Below are 26,406 nucleotides of genomic sequence, written 5' to 3'. Positions count from 1 at the left end.
TTTGCGAAGAAAACCAAGAACAGATATAACCATGCAAGGGTCACCTGCTAACACCTGAGACAAGGAAGCGCATATTTCGCACAAAGAGCCTACAGGTGGGGACAGTCCCGTAAAATATGGATCACCGCGAGGGGAGCCCCACAACTACTGTGAAGATGGCAGAGGAGGGTAGATTCCCGCCAAGAGAGGCAGAGAAAAGAATGCCTTATGATGGTAGTCTCCTCAATGGTGCAAAGTTTATTAGACATACAGGTAGCATCCCAAGAGTCAGCCCATGACTGAGCACAAAGGGATTTGATTTAAAGCCGTAAATCTGCCCCTGGAGGAGTCATGGAGAATGGGAGGTAGATGGCCACCCTCTCACCCTGATGATTAGCAAGTTCATTACCCGGGATACCTATGTGGCAAGGAACCCAAAGGAAATCAACCAAACAAGCAGCACCACCAAAATCAGTGAGAAGGTCGTGGATGGCAAAGACCAAGGGGAGGCAGGAAATATTCCGAGCGAAAGCCTGAAGGCCGCTCCTTGAGTCCATACATAAAAATCTTGGGTGGCAGGACTTTTTAATGAAGCAGAGGGCCCGATAGATGGCCATCAATTCCACAGTAAACACCCCATACATACAAGGCAAAAGATGGTGTACCGTGCCAACAGCAAATACAAAGGCATATCCCACAAGATTAGAGAATTTAGAGCCATTGGTGTAAACAGCAATTGCATCCTGAAACACCAGTAAGAGCATTCAGAACAAATAATGGAACACTATTGGAGCGATGGGGACTTTCAGATTCCGGATGAGATCAATCCGATTCAGGGGCCAAGAAACTAACCAAGGGGTGTGGGGAGTGGTCAGGAGAGAATGTGAGGAAGAGGACAAGCAGGGGGAGATGGAATTCACAGTGGAGAGAAGCGATGTGGAACCCAATCGGTAAACCCACCCGAGGGCGGGCAGAGGGCAGGCAACGGCCTGAAACCGCACAAAGAGCAGAATAGCAGGGTTGAGCAGAGGAAGAGCAGAGAGAGATGGCACAGGAAACCAGGAGTTGGGACCGCAGAATCAAAAGGAGGGGGATCCCAGTGTCAACCAGAAGACTATCAACAGGGCTAGTGGAAAAGGCATTGGTGGCTAAATGGATACCACAACGATGAACCACGCCCAAGAGAGAAAGAATGGAAGGGACAACTGATCCATAAACTTGACATCCATAACCCAGACAAGACAGAACTAATGCCAAGTAACAGCAGAGAAGGGTTGAATGATCCGTGCTCCAAGAGCCATGGGCAAGGAAGTGAAGAACATTGAATTTATAAAAACCACCAACCTGCAGATGACAGGTACGGGGCAACCAAGTAAGCTTGTTGTCAAAAAGAAGACACAAGAAACTGAACTGGAGGACAATGATCAGTTGTTGGGCGTTGAGGTACAGCTCCGATTCAGGATGACAAAAAGTGCAGCAACAGAAATGCACCATACTCAACATAATTGAAAACTGTGCAAAGTGTCCACATGGAAGTGCGCCGGATGGCACCCTGGAGTAGTAGTACTGTGGAGGCCACCGAATGAGAGCTAGCCCAAATACAGAAATCATCCACATACAAAGCAGGGGTGACCAATTGTCTGGCTGAGGCCACAAGTTCATTAACAGCGATGAGAAAAAGGACACTAATATGGAGCCCTGTGGAACACCATTCTCCTGTGTCGACAGAGAGCTGCCAACAGTGCCAACCCAAACTCTGAACGACCAGGACAAGAACCGGTTACTAAAAATCAGCAGGGGGCCCTAATGATCCAACTAATGGAGTGTAAGGAGGATGTGAACTGTGTCATAGGCCTTACGAAGATCTAAGAAAACTGAAAAGAAGGCAGTGCTGAGAATGGCCTGCCAAACTGCTGTTTCCAATCAAAGATGATGATCGATCACACTGTCCCTCCCAAAAGGGGATAGAGGTCCCAAGCTTCAAGGACACAACTGAGCCGATGAGCCACCATCTGTTCTAATAACTTGCTAGGGACATTGGTCATACTGATTGGCTGGTAACTATAAACAGAGAACGGATCCTTGCCAGGCTTAAGGACAAGAACCACAATACTGTTTCTACATTGAAAGGATAAAATGCCTTGGAGACAAATATGGTAAAACACCTGGAGGAGATATTGTCATTGTGGAGGACTGAAGTGTTGAAGCAATTGATTATGGATGCAATCAGGGCCTGGAACTGAATCTTGGAAAGAAGTTAGGGCCAGAAAGAGCTCCCATTCAGTAAAAGGTTCACTGTAGGATTCCACCTAACAAGGGATAAAACATAAGCAGGGAGCTTCAGCCCGTTGTTTCTGGAGGAGGAAGGCAACTGGATAGCAGACTGATGCCAATACCATTGCAAAATGGGTCTTGATGTGCTCTGTGAGACCTGATGGATCTTTATGAAGGCCAACTAGAAGGGGAAGGTCCAGAATGGAAGAATGTTGCTGACAACCTTGGAGGATGCAGAGTGTAACCCACACCTGTGATGAAGCGACAGAATAACCCAGAGACTGGCAGAGTACGCGTACCGCTTAAGATGTTGCAAGACACAATGATGATTGTATACAGAGGTGGCAATGGCTGTGCTCCACAGTGGAACTGGCCTGAATGGGGCCTGGAAAGCAGGCAACAGAAATGCTGGCAAAACAGATTACATTATCAGACATATCACAGATGATTTCATCAATACAACATGACAAAGTGAAAACACGACCTGGGAGGTATACAGAGGCCAATCAGCATGATGGAAAGCCCAGCTGGGTAACATGGTCACCAGGATGCAGGAAGGGAACGACAGAATTACGACACTTTTGAGTAGGGGAAGTGTCATTAAGGAGGCACAGGTCATGGTCCGCACCAAATTGGTCAATGAGGAATTCCTGACTAGATGAAAAAGCCCTGCCCCACAAAAAGTGATGGGCATTAAAATCCCCAGGGAGGGGGAAGTTGCTGAATGAGGGCAGTTAGGACAGCAGATGTAGGTGGCCTTCCAGGAGGGAGATAGAGACTGCAAACCGTGACTGCAGAGTCCAACTTGACTCTGACAATAATTGCTTCCAATGGCGTACAAAATGGGATCCATGTACTAACAATATCCATTCGTACCAACGTGCAGACACCGCTGGATGTCCTTAAAGAGCCAACCTGGTTCTGACAGAAAGCACAGAACCCACAATGGCTCGGTGACTGAGCATAAAAAAAATGTGATTCCTGGAGAACGACACTCTGGCCAAAATAATCACAAGCACGAAGAGCAGCAGATTGGGCAGCAGAGGAAGTTTTGATCAACAGTGAACATGACTGCATCTTACTGAGAGACTCCACTCTGCCAAGCTCACCTTTGTTTTTTCCACAAAATGTAATGGCTTGGTGATGATGGTGAATGTCTCCCTGTCCGTCCTAGTACTGACCACTTAGCAAGGATAGTGTTTCACCCCAAGCTGGTGAGCCTGGCCCCTCTCTCAACGTGTAGCCAGGGAAAGAAAGGCTGCAGGGTTATAAGGAACAGCAGTCAATGATCCGTTACCACCAGAAGAGTCAGCCGTAGAAGAATGGCCAGGTTTTTGGAGCTTGATACACTTCATATGCAACGTATCTGCCCTGATTCCACCTGCTCCGATAAGGGGCTCTCCCCTTGGCCACCAGCCAGCCACAAAAATGGCCGTCTGGCACAGCAGCCATTGCCAGGCGTTCCGATGCTCTGGAATGAGAAGCAACTACTCCTAGGCATACATGGGGAGCTAACATCTCAAGTATCAGAAGTATGATCCCTGTGTTGTCAGAGGACACAGCCAGATGGTTAAATAACAATCACAAGCACGAAAAGCAGCAGATTGGGCAGCAGAGGCGATTCCAACTGGATTGCATCCTCGTAAGACAGAGATTCCAAAGTCAGATATTAAACTGTTAGGTGAACCCAAGAACAGATATACCTCAGATCACAGTTTAGTAATGACAAAGAATAGACTGTAGTTTAAGAGAAATGTCCAGAAAAATCAATGTGGAAAGAAGTGGACTACTGTAATACTGAAGGATGATTGGTTGGTAGGTAAGTTGACTGGAGGTTAAGGAACTAAATAGTATGGACATCAGTCACTCAACCCAGGGGTAGTTTATCCACTACTGGTCACATCTGCAAAGTATGTACTCTGATGACAAAAGTACACAGGATCAGTCAGACCAATGCATTGGAGGCAATACTGATGCCAGAGCTGAGAAAGAATTGATGGAGAAGTGTATGGATCAGGCCAATACGGAGGTCAGAGCAGATGAGGGTTCTCTCGAGGTTATCTGATCGCGAGAAAAACACCAGCTCACATCTGACTCCCACCAGTCCAATCAAGGGCAAAAAAGAAACAAGTCGGCAGGTTCAAAACAGTAAACATGAGAAGGCTAAAAACGTAATCGATACCAGTTGGATTATCAATAATGAATACAACAGAATGGAAATAGATAAAGCAGTAGGTGGCTGACCTTGGAGTTCTGCATTCAACAGAAGTGGCCCTACATCTGCATCAATTTAGTCAAGATGTTAAAGAGCACTCACAAATCTTCATAGTGACACTTCTAAAATAGAAAATAGGGTACAGCAGAAAAGGAGACAAACTGAACCTAAAGGTTATTAAAACATAGTGAGAGAGGGATGCAAGAGTGAGCCAGTTGAGGAGATAAGGTCAGGAGTTCACTAGAACCAGCATACAGCAGATGCTCCAACCACAACCACCCTGTCCCTGTCCTGAAGGTAGCTTAAAACCTTGAATCTGAAAATAAAACACACTTTCACAGAGAATCAGTTCAACCACCCGTAAATCATCTGCCAGTATTTAATGCAAAGTATTTGGAAGGTCATGCTTAGCATGGAGGGTCAGAAGAAGAGAGCGGCCCACCAGGATATGAGCTACTGTCTGTACAGCTCCACAACTACAATGTGTGGTGACTTGTTATGTAAAATAAAATGATGGGTTAACCCGGTACGATCAATTTGGAGGGGACATAAGAGTGTATTCCTTCCAGGAGGGACAGAGGAAAGAACTCCATGCAGCAGCAGTCTCCTTGATTGTGTGTAATTTATTAAAGAGAGCGGTAGCTACCCAAATATCATTCCATCTCCAGTGAGCAGAGGTCTCATCTGCACCTACAAGTCAACACCTGGGATCAGCAAAGTGAATGGGGTGAGCAATCACTCATCTAGCCATATAGCTGACCCATTCATTCCATGGGATATGCACAACTTGGAACCCAGAGAATGACAACTCAGCAGTCAGTATAACATAAGTTCAGTGAGAAGATAATCAAATACAGAGACAACGGCATGCCAAGAGTAACAATGGTCAATGGCTTGAAGACAGCTCACTGAGTCACTACATATTAAACAGTGGTCAGGGGAGGGCTGCCTGATACAGTGGAGGGCTCTGTTAGTAGCTATTAGCCCCACTGTAAAAATACTGTGTTCCTGGCAGTGAACGGTGTTCCTTATTGGCAAGGTATAAAAAAGCATACACTGTCATAACCACGGTTTAAGTGTCGTCTGTCTAAAGAATGGTAGCACCCTGAAACTCCTGAAGACCTGAATCACATGCTGAAAGGTCATGAGGGTAATGGGCTTAGAGTGATTGTAATGTGTGGCTTTGGCACCAATCAAGGGAAAGTGTATGAGAAAACATAAGGAGCACATTCCAGGGAGAAGAGGCAAAGATCCTGACAGGACTGTGAGGCACATTCCAACTGGTACTCACACCCAAGGGTAGGAGGATGACACCCCTTGTACGCAAAAAGAACTGGGTATGCTGGATGATCAGAGAATTGTCAAATGGCAATTGTATAGTAGATCAAGAGTTAGTACATTCAGTACTGAACAGGCAGGATACCCACTTCAGGTACGACACACTCAATGAGACTGGACCGGAAAGTGCCAGTGAACAGATGAACTCCATTATGGTGGTCTGGATCTAACAATTCAAAGACAAAGGTGCAGCTGAGTCGTAACTCCAGCAGCCATAGTCCAGTCAGGATGAGATCAGTGCCCAGTAAACACGGAGACGAGTAGCACGATCCACATACCACAATGTGTGGGCAAGGAAACAGTGCGTTAAGTGTCTGCTAGCAACTAGTCTTTAGTTGATGAATATGGACAGCCAAGTCAGCTTTTTTACCAAAATGGAGATCCAAAAATGGGACTGTGCAAAAACTTCTTAGTGCTAGGTTCCTAAGTATAGTTCTGGATCACGACAGACTGTGGTAAGACAACAGAAATGCACGACCCACATTTTGGCAAGAGGGAAATCGAAACGATGGGAAAGAGTCCACCCTGAGGTCCCTCAGATGGTGCCTTGGAGCTGGTGTTCTGCTGAGGCTACTGAGTGAGAGATGTACCAAATGCAGAAGGTGTAAACATACAGTGCAGCCCATCAGAGGTCACTAGCCCACTGGTAGCAAAGAGGGGAGAGTGACACTTAGGAGAGAGCCCTGTGGCATACCGTTCTCTTGGACCCAAGGAATGCCAACTGAACTACCAACATGAACCCGGAACAACAATTAGGATAAAAGCTGACAAATAAAAATTGCTACTAGGGAGCAAGGAAAACCCCAATCATGAAGAATAAGGAAAATGTGATAGTGCCAAGTGGTGTTGCAAGCCTTATGTAGGTCAAAAAAGACTGCAATGAGCTGTTGGCATTTAGAAAAATGCCTGTCAGAGTTGTTTCCAACTACCAGATGGTCAGTCACAGTGCGGGGTTGGGTCCGGGAGGTGGCATAGAGATGTACAAATGGGATTTATCCGTACAACACATTCTCTGGTCCCAAAATCATCCCAGCCTCAACCTACAGTAACCTACTATCCTCACACCCTCCACACAACTGTTTCTGTCCCTTCTGCCCTGTCACCACCTCATTATTCACCTCCCCTCACCCTCAATCTCCACTGCTTTCTGCATTATGCACCCTCCGGTCTTTTCTCCTTCTCTGCTCCTCTTTTTCACTCCCCATTTTTCCCCCTCCACTCCCTCCCACACAGCCTCCCGATGCTGTGCCTGTCAGCCCTGCCCTGCCACCTCTAGCTACTGCAGGCTCCACCTAACAGTGCCAATTACTCTTTCCCCACCTGTACCCTGCTATCCCTCCCCCTTCCCCGCCCTCCTCTGGACTGTTGCTGCTATTCAACATGTTTCTGCTGCAGTCTGGCTGGAGGTATGGTTGTATGTTTGTGAGCTATGCTTGCTTTTTGAAAAAGGCATTGGGTGGAAGCTTATTTGCAAGAGTCTTCTCACCGTGCCTGTCTACAACTCAACGTGTTATCTTTATGGTGAGTAGCAATCTATCCTTTTCATAACACTGTTGACATTCTAATGTTTTTTTTGCCTAACAGCTTTTCTTCCATCCCAAAAACATTAAACTACGCAGTGACTGCTCTTTCTTTCTGTCCTATGGTTTTTCATCACATCCCAAACCGCACACACTCCAAGCCACACTGTATCAACAGTCTCGTCCGCGCACAACATACATCTGCATAGCTGCCCAGATTGTTGGTGCAGCACTTGATGCCCCAAATTCTTCCCAGCAATAATGAAAGAGTTAAATTATCCCCATTGATCACATTTCCTGCCTCATTCACTTGTGTTTTCATATGTTATTTCCACACCTACTGGTGCCACACAAATTTGCCAATGCAACCAATCCCCCCCACTCCTCTTCCCTTATGCCAACATACGCATTCTCCTATACCTCATCCATCCTGTCGCCGCCCCCCCCCCCCCCCTACACACACTTCTGTACATATTTTAGGTATTTGTCTACATGTTTTTGCATAATTTATGCATTTGTGCATATTTTTATGCATTTGTACATGTTTTTGCATATCTATACATGATTTTATGCATCTTTTCCAGCTCGCCTCACAACCACGTAACACCTTCACCTTCACTTGCTCATTTCCTACATCATTTCCCACATTTCGCATTTCCCAAACAAAACCAGCCCTGCCACAATGGTCCCCTGCTCCATCTTTCTGCACTATTTCAGTAAAGTATCCATTTCCATGGCTAAAATCCAGGCCCACATCCTGTTCCTTAAATGCTGCCCTAATTGGGGAATCTTCCACCCCCCCCCCCCCCCCAATATTTTTTAAAATTTTTTGTTGATAGATACACACTTTTTTTTAGATATATCGAGGGCTGAAATGACTTTTTTTAAATACTGATATACTGGATTCCCGATATTTTTAAAAATATCAACAGTCCTACTTCACACCACTGTGATCCTCCCTCCCTTATACATAACCACCCCCTGGTCAACTTCCAGGAATTACTTTCCTCCAACTTGGCCTCACCGTCATTCCCCAGATTCCTTCCCAACACCACCACCCTTCCAGCAGAAGAAAGAATACCAACACACAACCTCAAAATAGATCCTGACCATATCATCCTAACGGCAGGAAAGGTTCCACCACTGTCGCTGCAAATCCCAGTGATTACCTGGCGGAAGGCCGCTGACAATTGACTGACTACTGTTATATCCATGAGAAAAGCCAAGTCTGAAATACATTATTAACAACAAAATGGGCAACTGTTAATAAGAAATGATGCAACAGTAAGGCTTTAAGGCATGGTGAGAGGACCCAAGACCTCGGAGCATGCTGGCCAACGCCCAGCTGATAGGCAGCTATGCTTGGTAACAAGGTGAAAGCTATAAATTATAAACACACAAAGAAAGCAGTAAGTACTTATGACAATGGAGTCCTTGGTAAGCAGCGGAATTAAAACTAACAGGCATACAGCATGTCTGGTTAGAGAGAGATGGTGGGATGAGAAGGAGGAAGAGAGAGGGCCTTCTAGTGGGTACAGCACTACGTCATGATAAGTCTACGCAGGGCGTATGACACAGTGTATGACAATATTAAGACAGATGTCTCTAACCTTTCACCCAGTCTCTGAAGAACCACTGAACAATAGTGCACATATACAGCCAATATGAAGTGAGTAGCCCTAAACATTACCTCATGGCAATAGCTGGCAGGGTCGAAGGGGAAACGTACAAAACTCGGGAGCAGGACGCTCCAAGCATAGAGCATTATGAAGAAGTTTTAGAGCAGTTTAAAGCATGGTGCAGCAAGCAGGCATTTGTGAAAGCCGGAGTTCGTTGCAGAGTTAGCAAAAAGAGATAATGCACTTTTAAGTTTGTTTGTTTATTTCATTTTAGGGCGCAAAAACAACAAGGGTCATACACGTCCATGTTAGGACTGTAGAAAATGACGAAAGAGAAGACAGCTAAAACCAGGGACATGGAGAAAGGTCTATAAAATACACCATAGAGAAACGGAGCCCCTGAACTAGCAACAGCATTAGCAGCCTCATTTCCTGTCAGACCGACGTGGCCAGGAATCCAGATAAACATCACAGTGACACCATCAAGAGTGAGCAAGCGACAGCTTTCCTGGACCCATTGCACTAAGGGTTGGACAGTGTACAACATGCAGAGGCTTTGAAGGCACTTGGAGAATAGGAGCAAATGAAGCAATTGAAAAGCCTGTGACATCGAATGTACTACATGGCCTGAAACAGAGCGAAGAGCTCTGCTGTAAACACTGAGAAGTGTTCCCGAAGCAGATACCGAAAAACGTTGGTGCCAATGATGAAGGCACACCCGACACCACTGTCAGTCCGAGAGCCATCAGTGTACACAAAGGTACTATCGCAAAGTTCCATGTGAAGGTAATGTAACTGAAGCAGATAGAGAGAGGCTGGAGTAGTATTCTTAGAAACTGAATGAAGGCCAAAGTGAACACAGGCCATCACATGAAGCCAAGATGGTGAAGGGTTCACACCCATCGGGAAAGTAGCAGATAGTGTTGACTAAATTGATGCAGATGTAGGGCCACTTCTGTTGAATGCAGAACTCCAAGGTCAGCCACCTACTGCTTTATCTATTTCCATTCTGTTGTATTCATTATTGATAATCCAACTGGTATCTGTTTCAGTGAATGACGTGCGGTTGTCAACCACATTTTACATTTTATCTTCGTAGCAATATGCAAAGGACATTTAATTTGGTCAAGCCACGGGAACATGAAATCCTACTGAATTTTGATAAAGCAAAAATAACTGATGAGGAAAGGTTGCGACTGCAAGTGTTTGAAAGAATGGGCACATGGGAGGAAGTGAAGCATGTTGTGGAAGGAAATTACTCACGAAAAAGGATGATAAATTTCTAAGCTTCTAAGATATTTCACGCAAGGCAAGGGCAAGGCAAGCAGATTTCTTTGTGGAAAAGTAGAATCAACGAAATGTAAAGAGATTTCAGGGAAGCTGTAAGTCGGGTTTCAAGTCAAGAGAATGTAAAAGGGAACCATAGAGTTTGCGTACTCCTTGGGAAGAGCTTGCTCTCTTCAGGGTCTAAGTAACAATAGGATTCAACCAATAGTAAGAAACCAAGGAGACAAGACCGGACTAGCAACAGCAGTAGGGTTAGCCCTGCAGGCAGAAAGTGCAATATATCAATAAGAGAGCTGGGAATAAGCCCCAAGGATAAAATTTAATCGCAGAATGGACATGATGAAAAGACCAAAGGAAATTCAAAATTTGAAATGCTTCATGTGTGGCTTGAGAGGACACATTGCAAGTAAGCGCAGAAAAAATAAACACGAGGGCAGGGTCCAAGTCATGATGGGCAAAGAGTTTACAAATTTTTGCTATGTATGTGACATGCCGGGTCACACCAATGCCGACAGTAAATGAGGGACAAGATTGTAGAAAATGACGCCAACAGATGTCAGGGAATTCTGGGGTAATCACAGAGAAACTGACGGAGGACTAAGGGAATGGAGATGCCCGCAATGTAATCTACCGGGTAATTGTGGCGTAACATGCCTGAGTGTAAAAGACATAGCGTGTTTCAACTGTAAGCGCAAGGCCATTACACTAAGGATTGTCAAAAAAGACCCTGGCATGCCTGGAGAAAAGGCCGGGTGTCAATATTGAGTACAATAGGCAAATTGGTACAGGAAAACTAAAGGGCAGCAAGGCTGCACAGTCAGGTGTTTTCACACTAAATACACCTACAATCAGGGTGATAGCATGTCCAATGGAAAACAATGTTTTAACATTATATTGTGCAGAATTATGAAAGGAATTAAAATTGTTAACAGACATGGGAACACAGTTCTCTCTCCTGATAAAAAATAGTATGCCTGTGAACACTCCAATTAAATGAAGCAGAAAGGCTTCTGCTGAAGGGTGTTGCCAGTGAAGGTGTGAGCACAATAGGTGTGGTGGAAAGTGTAGGAAGTGTTGGAAGTGCCAGGAAAGTTGGACGTAAGTTTCACATGTACGTACCAAGTTTAGATATTCCATATGACGAACTAATAGGTCGAGACTTCATAACTGAGTATAAAGTTAAGTTAGACAATGCGGACGGAGGTCTTAAGAGTACAAAGGTTACACATACTCTTGATAGTAGAGGAGGAACCGTAACGTAATGGGTTTGAAGCAGATCAAGAATCCAACAGGGAAATGGCTTCCCTGAAAAGAAAATGTAATGTAACGGAGAGTGGAAGGCAAGGTACCATGAGAAAGCGAAAGGGAATTGGTTATTCCAAGACAGGAGACTGAACACATAGGGTGCACCTACCTGAATTGTTAGTGAGTGTTTGAAATGGCAGACACATTGAATTTATCCAAAGACAAACGTTCAGTTGAAGACTGTCAGGCTGCTGACAGAGGAATCAGATCCACCAGTAAGAGCAAAAGAAATAAAAGGCATTAAGGAAGTCACAGACAAAACGAAAAGTTGCACTAACGTTTTGTGGAAACAGTTGGGAACTGATCATTTAAATGCAGAAGAAAGGAGTGCATTAGTGGAGGTGTGTACCGAGTATGGAGATGTATTCCACCTACCAGGTGACACAACCGCAGTACAGCACAGAATACTGATAGATACGAAACGTGCAAGTATGGTATAAATGCTAAACTGTGCCATATCCCTAAAGTGCAAAAAGAAGTTTTAAAAAGAGCAAATTGATCATATGCTGAAAGATGACATAACTGTTGAAAGCAAGAGCACCTGGAACACACTATTACTCCTCATTCATGCCAGTGGCTAATAGAAGCAGAGAATCATATTGAACAGCAGGCAATTAAATGATATTACAGCTGGCGATGCATTTCTGCTACCAAATATCACTGACAGCTTGGATCTACTAGAGGGAGAAAAGTACTTCTCAATGCTTGATCTTGCAAGTGGATACCATCAAATATTGATGGATGAGAAGGACAGACAGGAAACTGTATTCAGTTCAAATTATCAGAATTACGAATATAAGAGAATTCCACTGGGACTGAAAGGAGCCCCAGTGCGTTTCCAGTGACTGATGCATACAGTTTTGGCAGGGCTGCAAGGAGTAAAATGTTTTGTCTATTTAGACGGTATAGTGTGCTACAGAAGAAACCTACAGGAACATAATGAGAAGAGCCGTGAAATCTTTGATGGATTACAAGAATATTCCTTGAAGTTGCAACTGGAGAAGTAAGAGTTCCTAAGGAAAGAAGTGATCTTTCTAGGTCATTGTACTGTGGACAAGCGAATCTCACTGGGCATGGCAAAGGTGGAGGAGGTAAAGTTCTTCCTACAGCCAAGAACAATGAAAGAACTGAAAGGGTTCTTAGGATTAACTGGATACTACCATCAGTTCATAGAACACTTCCACAATATTGCAAAGCCTCCACATGAGTTATTAAAGAAAGGAGATGAGTATAACTGGGGTGAAAAGTAAAATACTGTTTTTGAAGAACTGAAGGAACAAAGAAAGAAATTTGGTGAAGACTTGCCCTTCACATTCGATTCCAAACCATTAAACAAACCAGAACTAAATTATAGCACCACTGAAAAAGAATTGTTGGCTATTCTACATGCTGTGAAACAGTTCCGACTGTACATATATGGACGAAGGTTTACAGTAGTAACCAGACATGGATCTTCAGTGAAAAGGATCCGACTTCACGACTTCTGAAATGGAGACTGAAGCTCAAACAATATGATTACGAAGTAATATACAAACCAGGAAGGCTAAACAGTACTGCAGATGCTCCAACCAAAACTAAGCCTGTAGAGTATGAAAACGTAGATGTGAAACGGAAGGTAGACACAGAGAAAAACGTGCTACAGAAGCAAATGGAAACAGGGATCCTATGAATGTCCCCAAAGTGTGTAAGTAGCGCCAGAATAGAAAGTGAAAGCGATGGCGAAGCAGAAATTTGTATCCAAACGAAGGAGAATATATTAAGAGAGATGTACAATATTCTGAAATGGAGACTGAAGCTCGAACAATATGATTACGAAGTAATATACAAACCAGGAAGGCTAAACAGTACTGCAGATGTTCCAACCAAAACGAAGCCTGTAGAGTATGAAAACATAGATGTGAAACGGAAGGTAGACACAGAAAAAAACAGGCTACAGAAGCAAATGGAAACAGTGATCCTATGAATGTCCCCAAAGTGTAAGTAGCGCGATGGCGAAGAAGAAATTTGTATCCAAAAGAAGGAGAATATATTAAGAGAGATGTACGATAATCCTTTGGAAAGGCATCAAGGAATGCATAGGACATTAGAAAGAATAAAGGTTTACAAGCAGAGGCGCAGAAAGAAGCACAACAGTAAGGATTACATACGGAAGTGTCTGTCCTGTCAAATAAATAAGCACATGCAAGCCTACCCTTAAAAATTACGGACACAGCTGAGACTGTGTTTGAAAAATGTTCAGTGGGCATTGTATATCCAGGAGACACATCAAGTACAGGTAAAAGGTGCATGTTAATATTTCAGGATGATTTAAGTAAGTTTACGTTCAGTTCCGATTGAAAGGCATGAAATATTACCTACGATAAGAAAATCCCATCGGTGCTTCTAACAGACCATGGTTTGAATTTCTTACATGATTTTTCAGACAAGTGTGTAATTTGTTAAAGGTTAAATCATGTACAAACTACTACAGCTTATCACCCAGATCTAATGGTGTCTTGGAAGAAGCCATCAAACACTTGCTGAATACCTAAGACACTTTGTAACAATGATCAAAGTTTATGGCACAAGTGGGTACCATATATAATATTTGTGTTCATAACTACACCACACAGCAGCACATGGTACACACCATTCTAACTGCTGCTTGGACAAAAAGCAAATATATAAAGAGTACTGCAATAAGAGTCAGTGCAGGTAAATTACGATTATGAATCATATCTACAAGTAAAAATGCAGGATGCCCACCAAACAGCAAGGGAGTCAGCAGTAACACATACGAAAACCGGTAAGGAACAGTACGATAAGAGCCAAAACACAAAAGTTCAAAGTAGGAGACAGGGTGTTGCCATACGATGAATCAGTAACATGTGGCAGATCCAAAAAATTAGATTTACAATGGATAGGTCCATTCGAAGTATTGAACATAATAATAAGAATTAAAAGAAATAAGGAAACAAAGGGACTTGCCAATAGGCTGAAACATTTCTTTTAACTTTCAGGTATGGCACTCAGGTGGAAAATATTTCAACTCCTCATAATAGTAGTAACAACTACACAATCTACATCAGCATTTTCGCCGAATGACTTTCAAGCTGTGCAGTTTCCAACATCTTCAGGTTTATATTATGACAATGTAGGACAAATTAAGATATACATTATCACATGGAGAACAGTGACATGTGTAAACCTGGACTCTGTTATAGTGTGTTTTCGAAAGGCTGAATGACAGTAAGGCAGCAGTATAAAGGTGCAGAGGTACGTTACAGCAACTGAATGTAAGAGTAATGGAGTGTCGGGTATTAGACCAACCGGTCCATGCCGAAAAAATTACAGACCTGCAGTAACTAGTACAGCAGCTGACAATACATGACACACAAAGAAAAAGGGGAGACGTTAACTTTATAGGCCAAGTAAGTAAAATAGTTTTTGGCACACTGGATGAAACAGATGCTACATAGCACAAAAAGAACGTATAGATGCCATAGAGAGAAACTCAGAAGCATTACTAAGGTTAACGAAATAACAAGTGACAGTGGTGCGTGCCACATTATCAAGAGTACATAGAACACTTTATAATTAGGAACCAAATAAACATGCCCTAAAGACTGGGATGGAGAGAGTAGAGCATTTTATTAAAGCATACGTGAAAAAGGATAGCCTCATTTGTAACAACAGCATAACAGGTACTGCAATCGTCAGCACTGGCCAGTTACAGAAATGAGCAAATGATAAACATAATAGCAAATGCATAGAAGGGTATCAAACTGGTAGACTTCGCCGAGGCAAGGAGAATAACCATTAGAAGCACATACTTTCCCCACAAAGTAGTACATAAAGTTACCTGGATATCCCCAGATTGAAGTATGGTGAATCAGATTGACCATGTTCTTGTTGACCGAGGACATCATAGTAATGTGATCCTTCTGCGGGGCAGATATGAATTCCGATCATTTCCTGGCGGTAGTCAAACTACACCTGAAACTATCTACCAAGTGGCAAAGAAATTGTGAAAAGATGGCCCACTTTGACAAGGATAAGTTGGAAGATGTAGAAGTGAGACAACGCTATCAAGATAAAATTGCAGAAAACCTCGCAATATCGGAGAATGCTACCAACGTGGAAGACACAAGTGGGTGTTGAGGAATGCAGTGTTACAGAGTGCAGGAGGAGACTTGCTTGCCATCCACAACAGAGAAGTAAACCTTGGTTCGATGGAGAATGTCGAGAATCTCTTGGGATGAGAACAGTGAAGAGGATACAGTAGTTAGAAAAACTCTCAGAAGAAGCAAGGGTAGCCTACTGTGAAGTGTGTCATAACACGGACAAATTCATGAGAAAGAAGAAGCGAGAACACCATAAAAGACTGTTTGAAGTAGTAGAAGAAGCAAAGTCATCACGCTCATTTTTCCTGGCCTCAAGATTTGCCAGATGTGTCTACCGACAACATACACCGGTTCTAACAGATGAGACTGGTGAAGTGGTACTGCCAGAAGAGCAAGAAAACCTATTTAAACAACATTTTGAGAACCTATTGAATCGGGACATTCCACTGACTGTGACAACTCAGACGGGAGCCCGTTTTGATAGAGTAGAAGTTCCTGAACCATCAGAGGGAGAAATCAGTGTTGCCCTAAAACTACTCAACAACAAGGCCCAGGAGGTAGTGGTACCACAGCTGAGATGCTTCACTTGGGAGGACAACCACTGATGGATGCATTGAAACAATTAATATCCACCGTCTGGACAACAGAAATAATTCCTGAAGAATGGAAGGGAACAATTATAGGTCCCATCTACAAGACAGGTGATGCTACCTAAGTATCCAACTACCGATGAATTTCACTTCTTGAAATTGGATACAAAGTCTTTACAACTCTGCTGCTAAACCGAATGAAACCACTGGCTGAAGGAATTGCAGGCACATATCAATGTGGGTTCATCCCCGGACGGTCTACCATTGACCGCATATTTACTTTGAGGCAGCTGATAGAAAAATTATATGAGTTCAATCAGGAACTACACCTCATCTTCATCGATTTTCGACAAGCTTATGACAGCACTGACCGCGTCACATTATGGGAAACATAAGAGGAACTTGGCATCCCATCAAAATACATTTATCTAATTGCAGCTTGCTACTCCCAGTCAACTTCTAAAGTACGTTTTGGCAACCAACTGTCACCACCTTTCACTATACAAAACGGACTGAGACAAGGAGATCCATTGGTGCCAATATTATCAACTTGGCCTTGGAAAAAAGTAAGCTGTTACAATTTCTGAACCAAGGAAATGGAGATGGGGGGAGCAGACAATTCTGGAATTTGCTGATGTGATCCTTGGCGACACACTAGAGCAAATGTGTGCTGATACTTCCTGATTCCTCCAAAATGCAAAGGAAATTGGCTTGGACTTGAACGAGGACAAAACTAAATATCTTTGAGTATCACATTGTTGAGTTCTCCCTCCTTCCTTTGTTGTAGACGGGCATACCTTTGAACGAGTTGAAGAGGTCAAGTACCTGGGCTCAATATTAACCAACAAAAGAGACGTGACAAAAGAAGTACATCAACGCATAACAAGTGCTAATCGCATGTTCTTTAGTCTGAACAATCTTTTTAAATCTCGTCTGATATCTCAGAAGATCAAAGTCAGTCTGTACATGAGACTGGTGAGGCCAGTACTTATAAGAGTTGTGAAACTTGGGCGACATCAGCAACAATAGAAGATTCAACATGTGCATTAGAAAGAAAGGTACTTTGTAAAATCTATGGACCCTTCTACAATAACATGGAAGGTAAATGGAAAATAAGAAAGAAAGAAAACCTGTACCAGAGGTCTGGCCAACACCAGGCTGACAGGCAGCTGTGCTTGATAAACTTAAAAGCTATAAGCTATAAACACACAAAGAGGGCCGTATGTAACTTCCTGGCAGATTAAAACTGTGTACCGAACCAGTCAAGTGCTCTACCATCTGAGATACCCAAGCACGACTCAATGACCCGTCCTCACAGCTTTAATTCTGCCAGTACCTTGTCTCCTACCTTCCAAACTTCCAAGAAGCTCTTCTGGAAGAAAGGATATTGCAGACACATGGGGGGATGCTTCCAGAATGAAATTTTCAATCTGCAGCAGAGTGTGAACTGATATGAAACTTCCTGGCTTTGGAATCATGTGAAAATTTATTGTGATAACTTAAAGAAGCAGAGGATGTGTCATTTTGTAGCATACAACATCATGGTTGACAACATATTGAAGTTTGGGTTTGGCCATGAGTCATGCACGGATAGCCAAATGGTAAGGTGACCGCTCACGATAAGCAGGAAATGCGGGTTCAAGTCCCGGACCGGAACAAATTTTCATTGTCATTCCATTCTACAGCTGATGGTAGCCATTATCTGCAATTGTGAATTCATCTGAGGATACTGAAATAAGTGACCACAGGATAGAAAAATCAACTGAAATCACTAAACAAAGGAAAAAGTACTCTAGTTCATGGGATACCAATAAAATTACATAAACAGTATTTGAAAGAAATTGCTCCCCTTCTAGAAGCAGCGTACTGTAGGTCATTGGATGTGTGAAGTGTTCCTAGTGATTGGAAAAAAGAGTGCAGGTCATTCCTGTTTTCAAGACAGTTAGTCGAACACATGCACAAAACTATAGGTATAAGTTTCTGAGTTTGGTCATTTGTAGAATTCTGGAGCATGTTTTATGTTTCCACATGGAAATTCTGGAGACCAAAAATCTCCTCTGTAGCAATCAACATGGGTTCCAATTGCGTGTAAGCCATCCCGCTCTGTTCATCCACGAGATCCCAAAGCAGTAAGTACTGGCACCCACATTGATGCTGTGTCAGCAGATGCAAAGTAATTTCAGATACACCCCAAGGGAGTGTTACTCGGTCATTAATTTTCACTATATAAAATGCAATCAAGGAAAATGAGTATGGAGAGATTTAATGTGAAACGACCAAACAAACTACTTGCAAGTAAGGCGGATACCAGACAAATTTGTTGAAAGAAACAAACTACTTGCAAGTAAGGCGGATACCAGACAAATTTGTTGAAAGAATCCACAGTAGCCACTCACATACGAAGTAGCTTTAAAAAGTCTTGTTTGACCAATACTTCAATATTGCTCATTAGTCTGGGATCAGTACCAGATAAGATTGATAGAGGAAACAGGGAAGATCCAAAGAACACAAGAGTGTTTCATTACAAGTTCATTTAGAAAATGTGAAAGCATCACACAGATGCTCAGCCAAATCCAATGGCAGGTGCTGCATGAGAGGCATCATGGTGTTGTTTACTGTTAAAGTTCCAAGAGTCAACCAATATACAGCTTTATCCTAAGTACAGGTTGAGTCGAAAAGGACTTTACTGCGTTGGAATGATGTGAAAATTTATTGTGATAATGTACAGAATCAGAGGATATGTCATTTTGTAGCATACAACATCATCAAGTTTGATTCATGTAGCGCGTCAGTACCCTGTTCTGCCACCTGGAGCATGAGTGTGGTGCACAGTTAAAATGTGCTACTTTCACCGGGGCAGAGTGTGCTAGATGTGTGGTTAGGTTTCATGAAACAAACTCTACAACAACTGTTCGGCATAAAGATCAGTGTATTGGCTGTGACGGGCCAATTGCATGGCCATCTCGCTCCCCAAACATGACACCAGCGGATTTCTTTCTCTGGGGTTTCATTAAAGACTGTGTTTATGTTCACTGGACACCAAACAATTTTGTTGTTGTTGTGGTCTTCAGTCCTGAGACTGGTTTGATGCAGCTCTCCATGCTACTCTATCCTGTGCAAGCTTCTTGATCTCCCAGTACCTACTGCAACCTACATCCTTCTGAATCTGCTTAGTGTATTCATCTCTTGGTCTCCTTCTACGATTTTTACCCTCCACGCTGCCCTCCAATACCAAACTGGTGATCCCTTGATGCCTCAGAACATGTCCTACCAAGCAATCCCTTCTTCTTGTCAAGTTATGCCACAAACTCCTCTTCTCCCCAATTCTATTCAATACCTCCTTATTACTTATGTGATCTACTCATCTAATCTTCAGCATTCTTCTGTAGCACCACATTTCGAAAGCTTCTATTCTCTTCTTGTCCCAACTATTTATCGTCCATGTTTCACTTCCATACATGGCTACACTCCATACAAATACTTTCAGAAACGACTTCCTGACACTTAAACCTATACTCGATGTTAGCAAATTTCTCTTCTTTAGAAATGCTTTCCTTGCCATTGCCAGTCTACATTCTATATCCTCTCTACTTCGACCACCATCAGTTATTTTGCTCCCCAAATAGCAAAACTCCTTTACTACTTTAAGTGCCTCATTTCCTAATCTAATTCCCTCAGCATCACTCGACTTAATTTGACTACATTCCATTATCCTCGTTTTGCTTTTGTTGATGTTCATCTTATACCCTCTTTTCATGACACTGTCCATTCCGTTCAACTGCTCTTCCAAGTCCTTTGCAGTCTCTGACAGAATTACAATGTCATCGGCGAACCTCAAAGTTTTTATTTCTTCTCCATGGATTTTAATACCTACTCCGAATTTTTCTTTTGTTTCCTTTACTGCTTGCTCAATATACAGATTGAATAACATCGGGGATAGGCTACAACCCTGTCTCACTCCCTTCCCAACCACTGCTTCCCTTTGATACCCATCGACTCTTATAACTGACATCTGCTTTCTGTACAAATTGTAAATAGCCTTTCGCTCCCTGTATTTTACCCCTGCCACCTTCAGAATTTGAAAGAGAGTATTCCAATCAACATTGTCAAAAGCTTTCTCTAAGTCTACAAATGCTAGAAATGTAGGTATGCCTTTCCTTAATCTTTCCTCTAAGATAAGGCGTAGGGTCAGTATTGCCTCACATGTTCCAGTATTTCTACGGAATCCAAACTGATCTTACCCGAAGTCGGCTTCTACTAGTTTTTCCATTCGTCTGTAAAGAATTCGTGTTAGTATTTTGCAGCTGTGACTTATTAAACTGATAGTTCGGTAATTTTCACATCTGTCAACACCTGCGTTCTTCGGGATTGGAATTATTATATTCTTCTTGAAGTCTGAGGGTATTTCGTCTGTCTCATACATCTTGCTCACCAGATGGTAGAGTTTTGTCAGGACTGGCTCTCCCAAGGCTGTCAGTAGTTCTAATGGAATGTTGTCTACTCCTGGAGCTTTGTTGCGACTCAGGTCTTTCAGTGCTCTGTCAAACTCTTCACGCAGTATCATATCTCCCATTTCATCTTCATCTACATCCTCTTCCATTTCCATAATATTGTCCTCAAGTACATCGCTTTTGTATAGACCCTCCATATACTCCTCCCACCTTTCTGCTTTCCCTTCTTTGCTTAGAACTGGGTTTCCATCTGAGCTCTTGATATTCATACAAGTGGCTCTCTTTTCTCCAAAGGTCTCTTTAATTTTCCTGTAGGCAGTATCTATCTTACCCCTAGTGAGATAAGCCTCTACATCCTTACATTTGTCCTCTAGCCATCCCTGCTTAGCCATTTTGCACTTCCTGTCGATATCAGTTTTGAGACGTTTGTATTCCTTTTTGCCTGCTTCATTTGCTGCATTTTTATATTTTCTCCTTTCATCAATTAAATTCAATATTTCTTCTCTTACCCAAGAGTTTCTACTAGCCCTCGTCTTTTTACCTTCTTGCTCCTCTGCTGCCTTCACCACTGCATCCCTCAAAGCTACCCATTCTTCTTCTACTGTATTTCTTTCCCACATTCCTGTCAATTGTTCCCTTATGCTCTCCCTGAAACACTGTGCAACCTCTGGTTCTTTCAGTTTATCCAGGTCCCATCTCCTTAAATTCCCACCTTTTTGCAGCTTCTTCAGTTTTAATATACAGTTCATAACCAATAGATTGTGGTCAGAATCCCCATCTGCCCCTGGAAATGTCTTACAATTTAAAACCTGGTTCCTGAATCTCTGTCTTACCATTATATAATCTATCTGAAACCTGTCAGTATCTCCAGGCTTCTTCCATGTATATAATCTTCTTTTATGATTCTTGAATCAAGTGTTAGCTGTGATTAGGTTGTGCTCTGTGCAAAATTCTACCAGGCGGGTTCCTCTTTCGTTTCTTACCCCCAATCCATATTCAGCTACTATGTTTCCTTCTCTCCCTTTTCCTACTGACGAATTCCAGTCACCCATGACTATTAAATTTTCATCTCCCTTCACTATCTGAATAATTTCTTTTATTTCATCATACATTTCTTCAATTTCTTCCTAATCTGCAGACCTAGTTGGCATATAAACTAGTACTACTGTGGTAGGCGTGGGCTTCGTATTTATCTTGGCCACAATAATGCGTTCACTATGCTGTTTGTAGAAGCTTACCCGCAATTCCTATTTTCCTATTCATTATTAAACCTACTCCTGCATTACCCCTATTTGATTTTGTGTTTATAGCCCTGTAGTCACCTGACCAGAAGCCTTGTTCCTCCTGCCACCGAACTTCACTAATTCTCACTATATCTAACTTTAACCTATCCATTTCCCTTTTTAAATTTTCTAACCTACCTGCCCGATTAAGGGATCTGACATTCCACGTTCCGATCCGTAGAACGCCAGTTTTCTTTCTCCTGATAATGACAACCTCTCGAGTAGTCCCCGCCCGGAGATCCGAATGGGGGACTATTTTACTTCCGGAATGTTTTACCCAAGAGGACGCCATCATCATTTAACCATACAGTAAAGCTGCATGCCCTCGGGAAAAATTACGGCCGTAGTTTCCCCTTGCTTTCAGCCGTTCGCAGTACCAGCACAGCAAGGCCGTTTTGGTTAGTGTTACAAGGCCAGATCAGTCAATCATCCAGACTGTTGCCCCTGCAACTATTGAAAAGGCTGCTGCCCCTCTTCAGGAACCACACTTTCGTCTGGCCTCTCAACAGATACCCCTCCGTTGTGGTTGCACTTTCTCCCGGGTGAAAATACATTTTTCCCCATCTTATGTGAGAGTATACTTTTCCTTGGCACTGTTAAACTTATCAGTCTTTTGAATGTTTATGGTTTATTGCAGGGTGTCTACATGGACAAGGAAAAAATTCCCAGATCTCTCAGTTGAAAATATACTTTCTCCCAGGTGAAAATACATTTTCCCTGTGTTATGCGCGAGTATACTTTTCCTCGTCACCGTAAAATTTATCAATCTTTTGAATGTTTATGGTTTTATACGCCGACTTAGAATTTCCCGGCACTTTAGAAAACAAAACTCGGGGGGGGGGGGGGGGGGGGGGGGGGGGGGGGGGGAAACACACTTTGGAAAAATCTTTGATGTGCAGCAGCAGCATGTACACTGCATATTTTCCCTGGTCAGAGATGCCGGACCCATGTAACACTTCACAACAGGCCGAATAGCTGATGCCATTTTACTAGAGACAACATGCTGTCCCCATCGTTGCTGACAACCAAAACTGTTGACCTTGTCAGTCATACCCATACCTACCGAAGACATAAACAAAGCAATTTACCAAAATTCACACACAATGAACAGAAAAAAACTACAGTAACGTCAACGTAACAAAACCAAAATCGTTAACTCACTGAAAAATATTCTACTGAAAGCACAGTCACCACCAATCCCATACACGCGCAATGCTACCACGAGACTGATGGGAGAAGAAATCTATGCATGTTGGGTGTAAGAAGAAGGCCAGGGTGGGAAGGGGGATTGATAGCAGGGTACGGGTGGTGGAAGGTGTAGTGCTGCTTGTGAGAATGTGGTAGGAACACGGTAGGGCTGTTAGGTGCAGTTGGGTGGTTTAGTGGGGGGAGGGGGATGAGAGAAGTACAAGAGAAGAAAACGAAGGTGTCTTTGATAAAGCAATGCCCCATAGGAAGTTCCATAAAACATGCCACAAAAATTTATAGGTACTACTCCTACGAAATAACATTTGTTGGCTTTGGCAATTCACAACAAAAGTATCACCTTGCAACTAACCTAGAAATTAGGTTTGTTCTGTTACCACATCCTACCATAATACTAATACAGAAGCAAAACAAATATTTTTAATGTTCTGTTTTATTTCTGATTGCATCGTTCAACAACGCATCATTGTGTGTAAGTAAAAACCAGACATCCAGTAGGTTCAACCCACCCCATTAAAGAATGTTGTATTGGCTTACATGCCATAGTTAATTTCTACACTGTGCTGTTTGCATCAACTGGTGCACAATGGTTATATTTATAGTGTGGTTTTTTTTTTTTTTTTTTTTTTTTTTGTAAATTTGGACTAGACTATTTTTCAAATATAACTTTAGAGAAAAAACATGTCTCAATGACGAATTAAACATGCATTTCAATCATGATTTCTACGCAGTAAAAAACAATACATTTGAATTCTGAAGGGGGTTGGGGAGGAATCACAGGGGAAACTTTTGTTTCCTATACTGTCAGCAGAAACTTGTGTCCGTTTACAGGCATCCCCTGCAACTAAATGTGTACAGCAGTTAAAATGTGACAAAGAATTCGGAAAATGGCACAATAGGAAAATATTTAATGAGAGATTCTACAACACTGTAATGTCAACAAGCACCTTAATATGTACCAGATCAACACCACCAACAGTTTTCAGTAGTGTCCAGTAGGTCTTCTTGAAATGTTTCATTTTAACCAACTTTAAACATTTGCAAAAATCTTAAGTCTGGGTATTCATTCCCAGAAGTGCCTGGTATGTTAGAAACAAAGAACCAAAATCCAGAAACTATTAGTGATTCTAATGACAAGATGGCAAAATTTTCTTTAAGAGGCCTGATTGTCACACAAAATTTTTCCAACTTTTTTGGGTTTAAAACAATCGATTTCCATAAAGTGAAACTAGTCAACTGTAATTTAGATGAGAACAATGGCCCGGAATAAAACATATATCATCATTTTCTCATTCTTACTTTAAGAATTTTCTGCCTTTACACTGAAATACAAGCAGATATATTATTTTTCACATAATATCCAGGAAACTAGTACAGAACTGTATTCATATTTATCATGTTCTTGCTAATACCATTTTCTATCACGTCATAAATTACATTCTTTGATGGCATTTTCTACAAACAGATTATGTGAGAATCTACTAAACCTCTCATGCATATAATTTTCCTCCCTTTTAAAACAATGCACACACAATTTTTGATTGCCACCAGTGGTCAATACCATTATTAGCGAGTAAGTCATTCAAGAGGTATGTCTCAACTAGGAAGCTTCCGCCCCCCCCCCCCCCCCCCCCACCGAGTGTAAGTGTGCCACCTTCCCTCCTCCAGAAATGTTGCACTAGTTGACAGACACGTAAGTAACGTTGCCCGGTACAATGGCAGAGTACAACAGAAAACTTACAAATGTCTTTAATATGTAAGTTGTTCTACACGTTGAAGTTTCGATATTTCTAATGAAAACCACACAAAAGTAACAACAGACTTGCCGCGGTGCTATAACGTTAATTTTAAAACATCATATGGCCTACCCAAATTAATAACAAATAACTATACAACTTCGAGATATCCCATTAACAAATAATGTAACTAAATACAATTGATGCTTACCTCATCTGCTGGATCAACAGGGGATTTGTTTTCCAATAGATAATTAACGATCAACTCATGTCCACCTAACGCTGCCCAGTGAATCAGCAATCTTCCATCCTGTCAAGGAAAACAAGTACCAACTACACTTCAATTACGCATCACATAATACGGAAGTTTATGCTACCGTAAGCGGAAACTCACCCCATCTTTTTGGGTGATTATTTTACTATCTTTCGATATTTTTTCTTTCAGAGTCAGTATGTTCCCTACGTACGCAGATTCAAACACCGTACCCGACGCCATTTTGCTCAAAGATAAATTGCTAATAACACAAAACAACTCACTGACAACTCAAAGTAAAATTTAGTTCAATTCTTCAAGCATTCAACACTGGCGCCAAAAAAGTCCAATACCAATCGCTCGATGGCTGCAAAATGCAAGTGAAATTGATACTACCCATTTGTGCCAGCATTTCGCAACGCTAGGCTTCGTTTTCAAGCACTGTGGCCAGATTTCTAGTGGTTATATTTTACAGCATGATCAAAATTACTTTAAGTATGATATACAGTGAGATAAATCATGAAGCTTGACACAAGTTGATAGAAATCTAAATAGAGGAGGGAGAAGGTATAAGTTACGTACGATTATATAGGCTAATAATTTTTGTATAGAATTTTCGATACCTAACCGAGGCAAAACTCATCAGGACTGGGGAGGATACTCAACAAAGAAACGAACATTAAAAACCATAGTTCAGCACTGTAAATCCATCATTAACTTATCGATACATTCCACATGTGAATTGCAATCACATTCCTTTTATTTGTACCAGCTATATACAGAACTCCATTATATAAAAAGGGCATCATCCTGTAGTGTTAGAATCAGTACACAAAACATCTGAAAGAATAACTTGTGATAATATTGTCACATCTATTACAAGTAGTAAAAATAGATCAGTGTGGAACACTCTTGAAACTCTTTCAGTTTCATAGCTCTTGTTGGCTTCCCATCACGAGTACAGAGCACTGCGAAATTCACACAAACCACACATTTTTAGTTAACATCGTATATAATGTAAAAGTCAATTCATACTGGTCTTCATGGTACGTCATGTCACGGCACAATCACGTCAAGGTGTATTCACACTGTCTGTCACGTCACCGCTCATCACGTCAATTCAAGTCAAGTGATCTCAATTCGAATGGCATTCCTGAATTGTTTTTTTTCGCGGGAACTGTGATCACTGGAAGATGATTTTCAATTTTTTGCAGGTTATGTGCATTTACACAATGTGGTAGCTTATA

General features: G+C 42.2%; 1 protein-coding gene across 1 annotated transcript in view; it reads right to left on the bottom strand.

Annotated features, from left to right (window-relative positions):
* LOC124776429 (26S proteasome non-ATPase regulatory subunit 10-like) overlaps positions 1-25,430 on the bottom strand; it is a 56,142-nt gene extending 30,712 nt beyond the window's left edge. Inside the window, exons 1-2 of the mRNA XM_047251424.1 lie at positions 25,301-25,430; positions 25,118-25,216 (exon numbers count right to left, since the gene is read on the bottom strand). Of these exons, the coding sequence (XP_047107380.1) occupies positions 25,118-25,216; positions 25,301-25,402 (201 nt within the window). The 5' untranslated portion in view covers positions 25,403-25,430. The remainder of the gene's footprint in view (positions 1-25,117; positions 25,217-25,300) is intronic.
* Between the last annotated feature and the right edge of the window lie 976 nt (positions 25,431-26,406).

The sequence above is a fragment of the Schistocerca piceifrons genome, chromosome 2 (assembly GCF_021461385.2).
Source record: "Schistocerca piceifrons isolate TAMUIC-IGC-003096 chromosome 2, iqSchPice1.1, whole genome shotgun sequence".
In the NCBI taxonomy this organism is placed as follows: domain Eukaryota; kingdom Metazoa; phylum Arthropoda; class Insecta; order Orthoptera; family Acrididae; genus Schistocerca; species Schistocerca piceifrons.
Note: the sequence above shows the minus strand (reverse complement) of the source record. Positions and strands in the feature narration are given on the sequence as shown.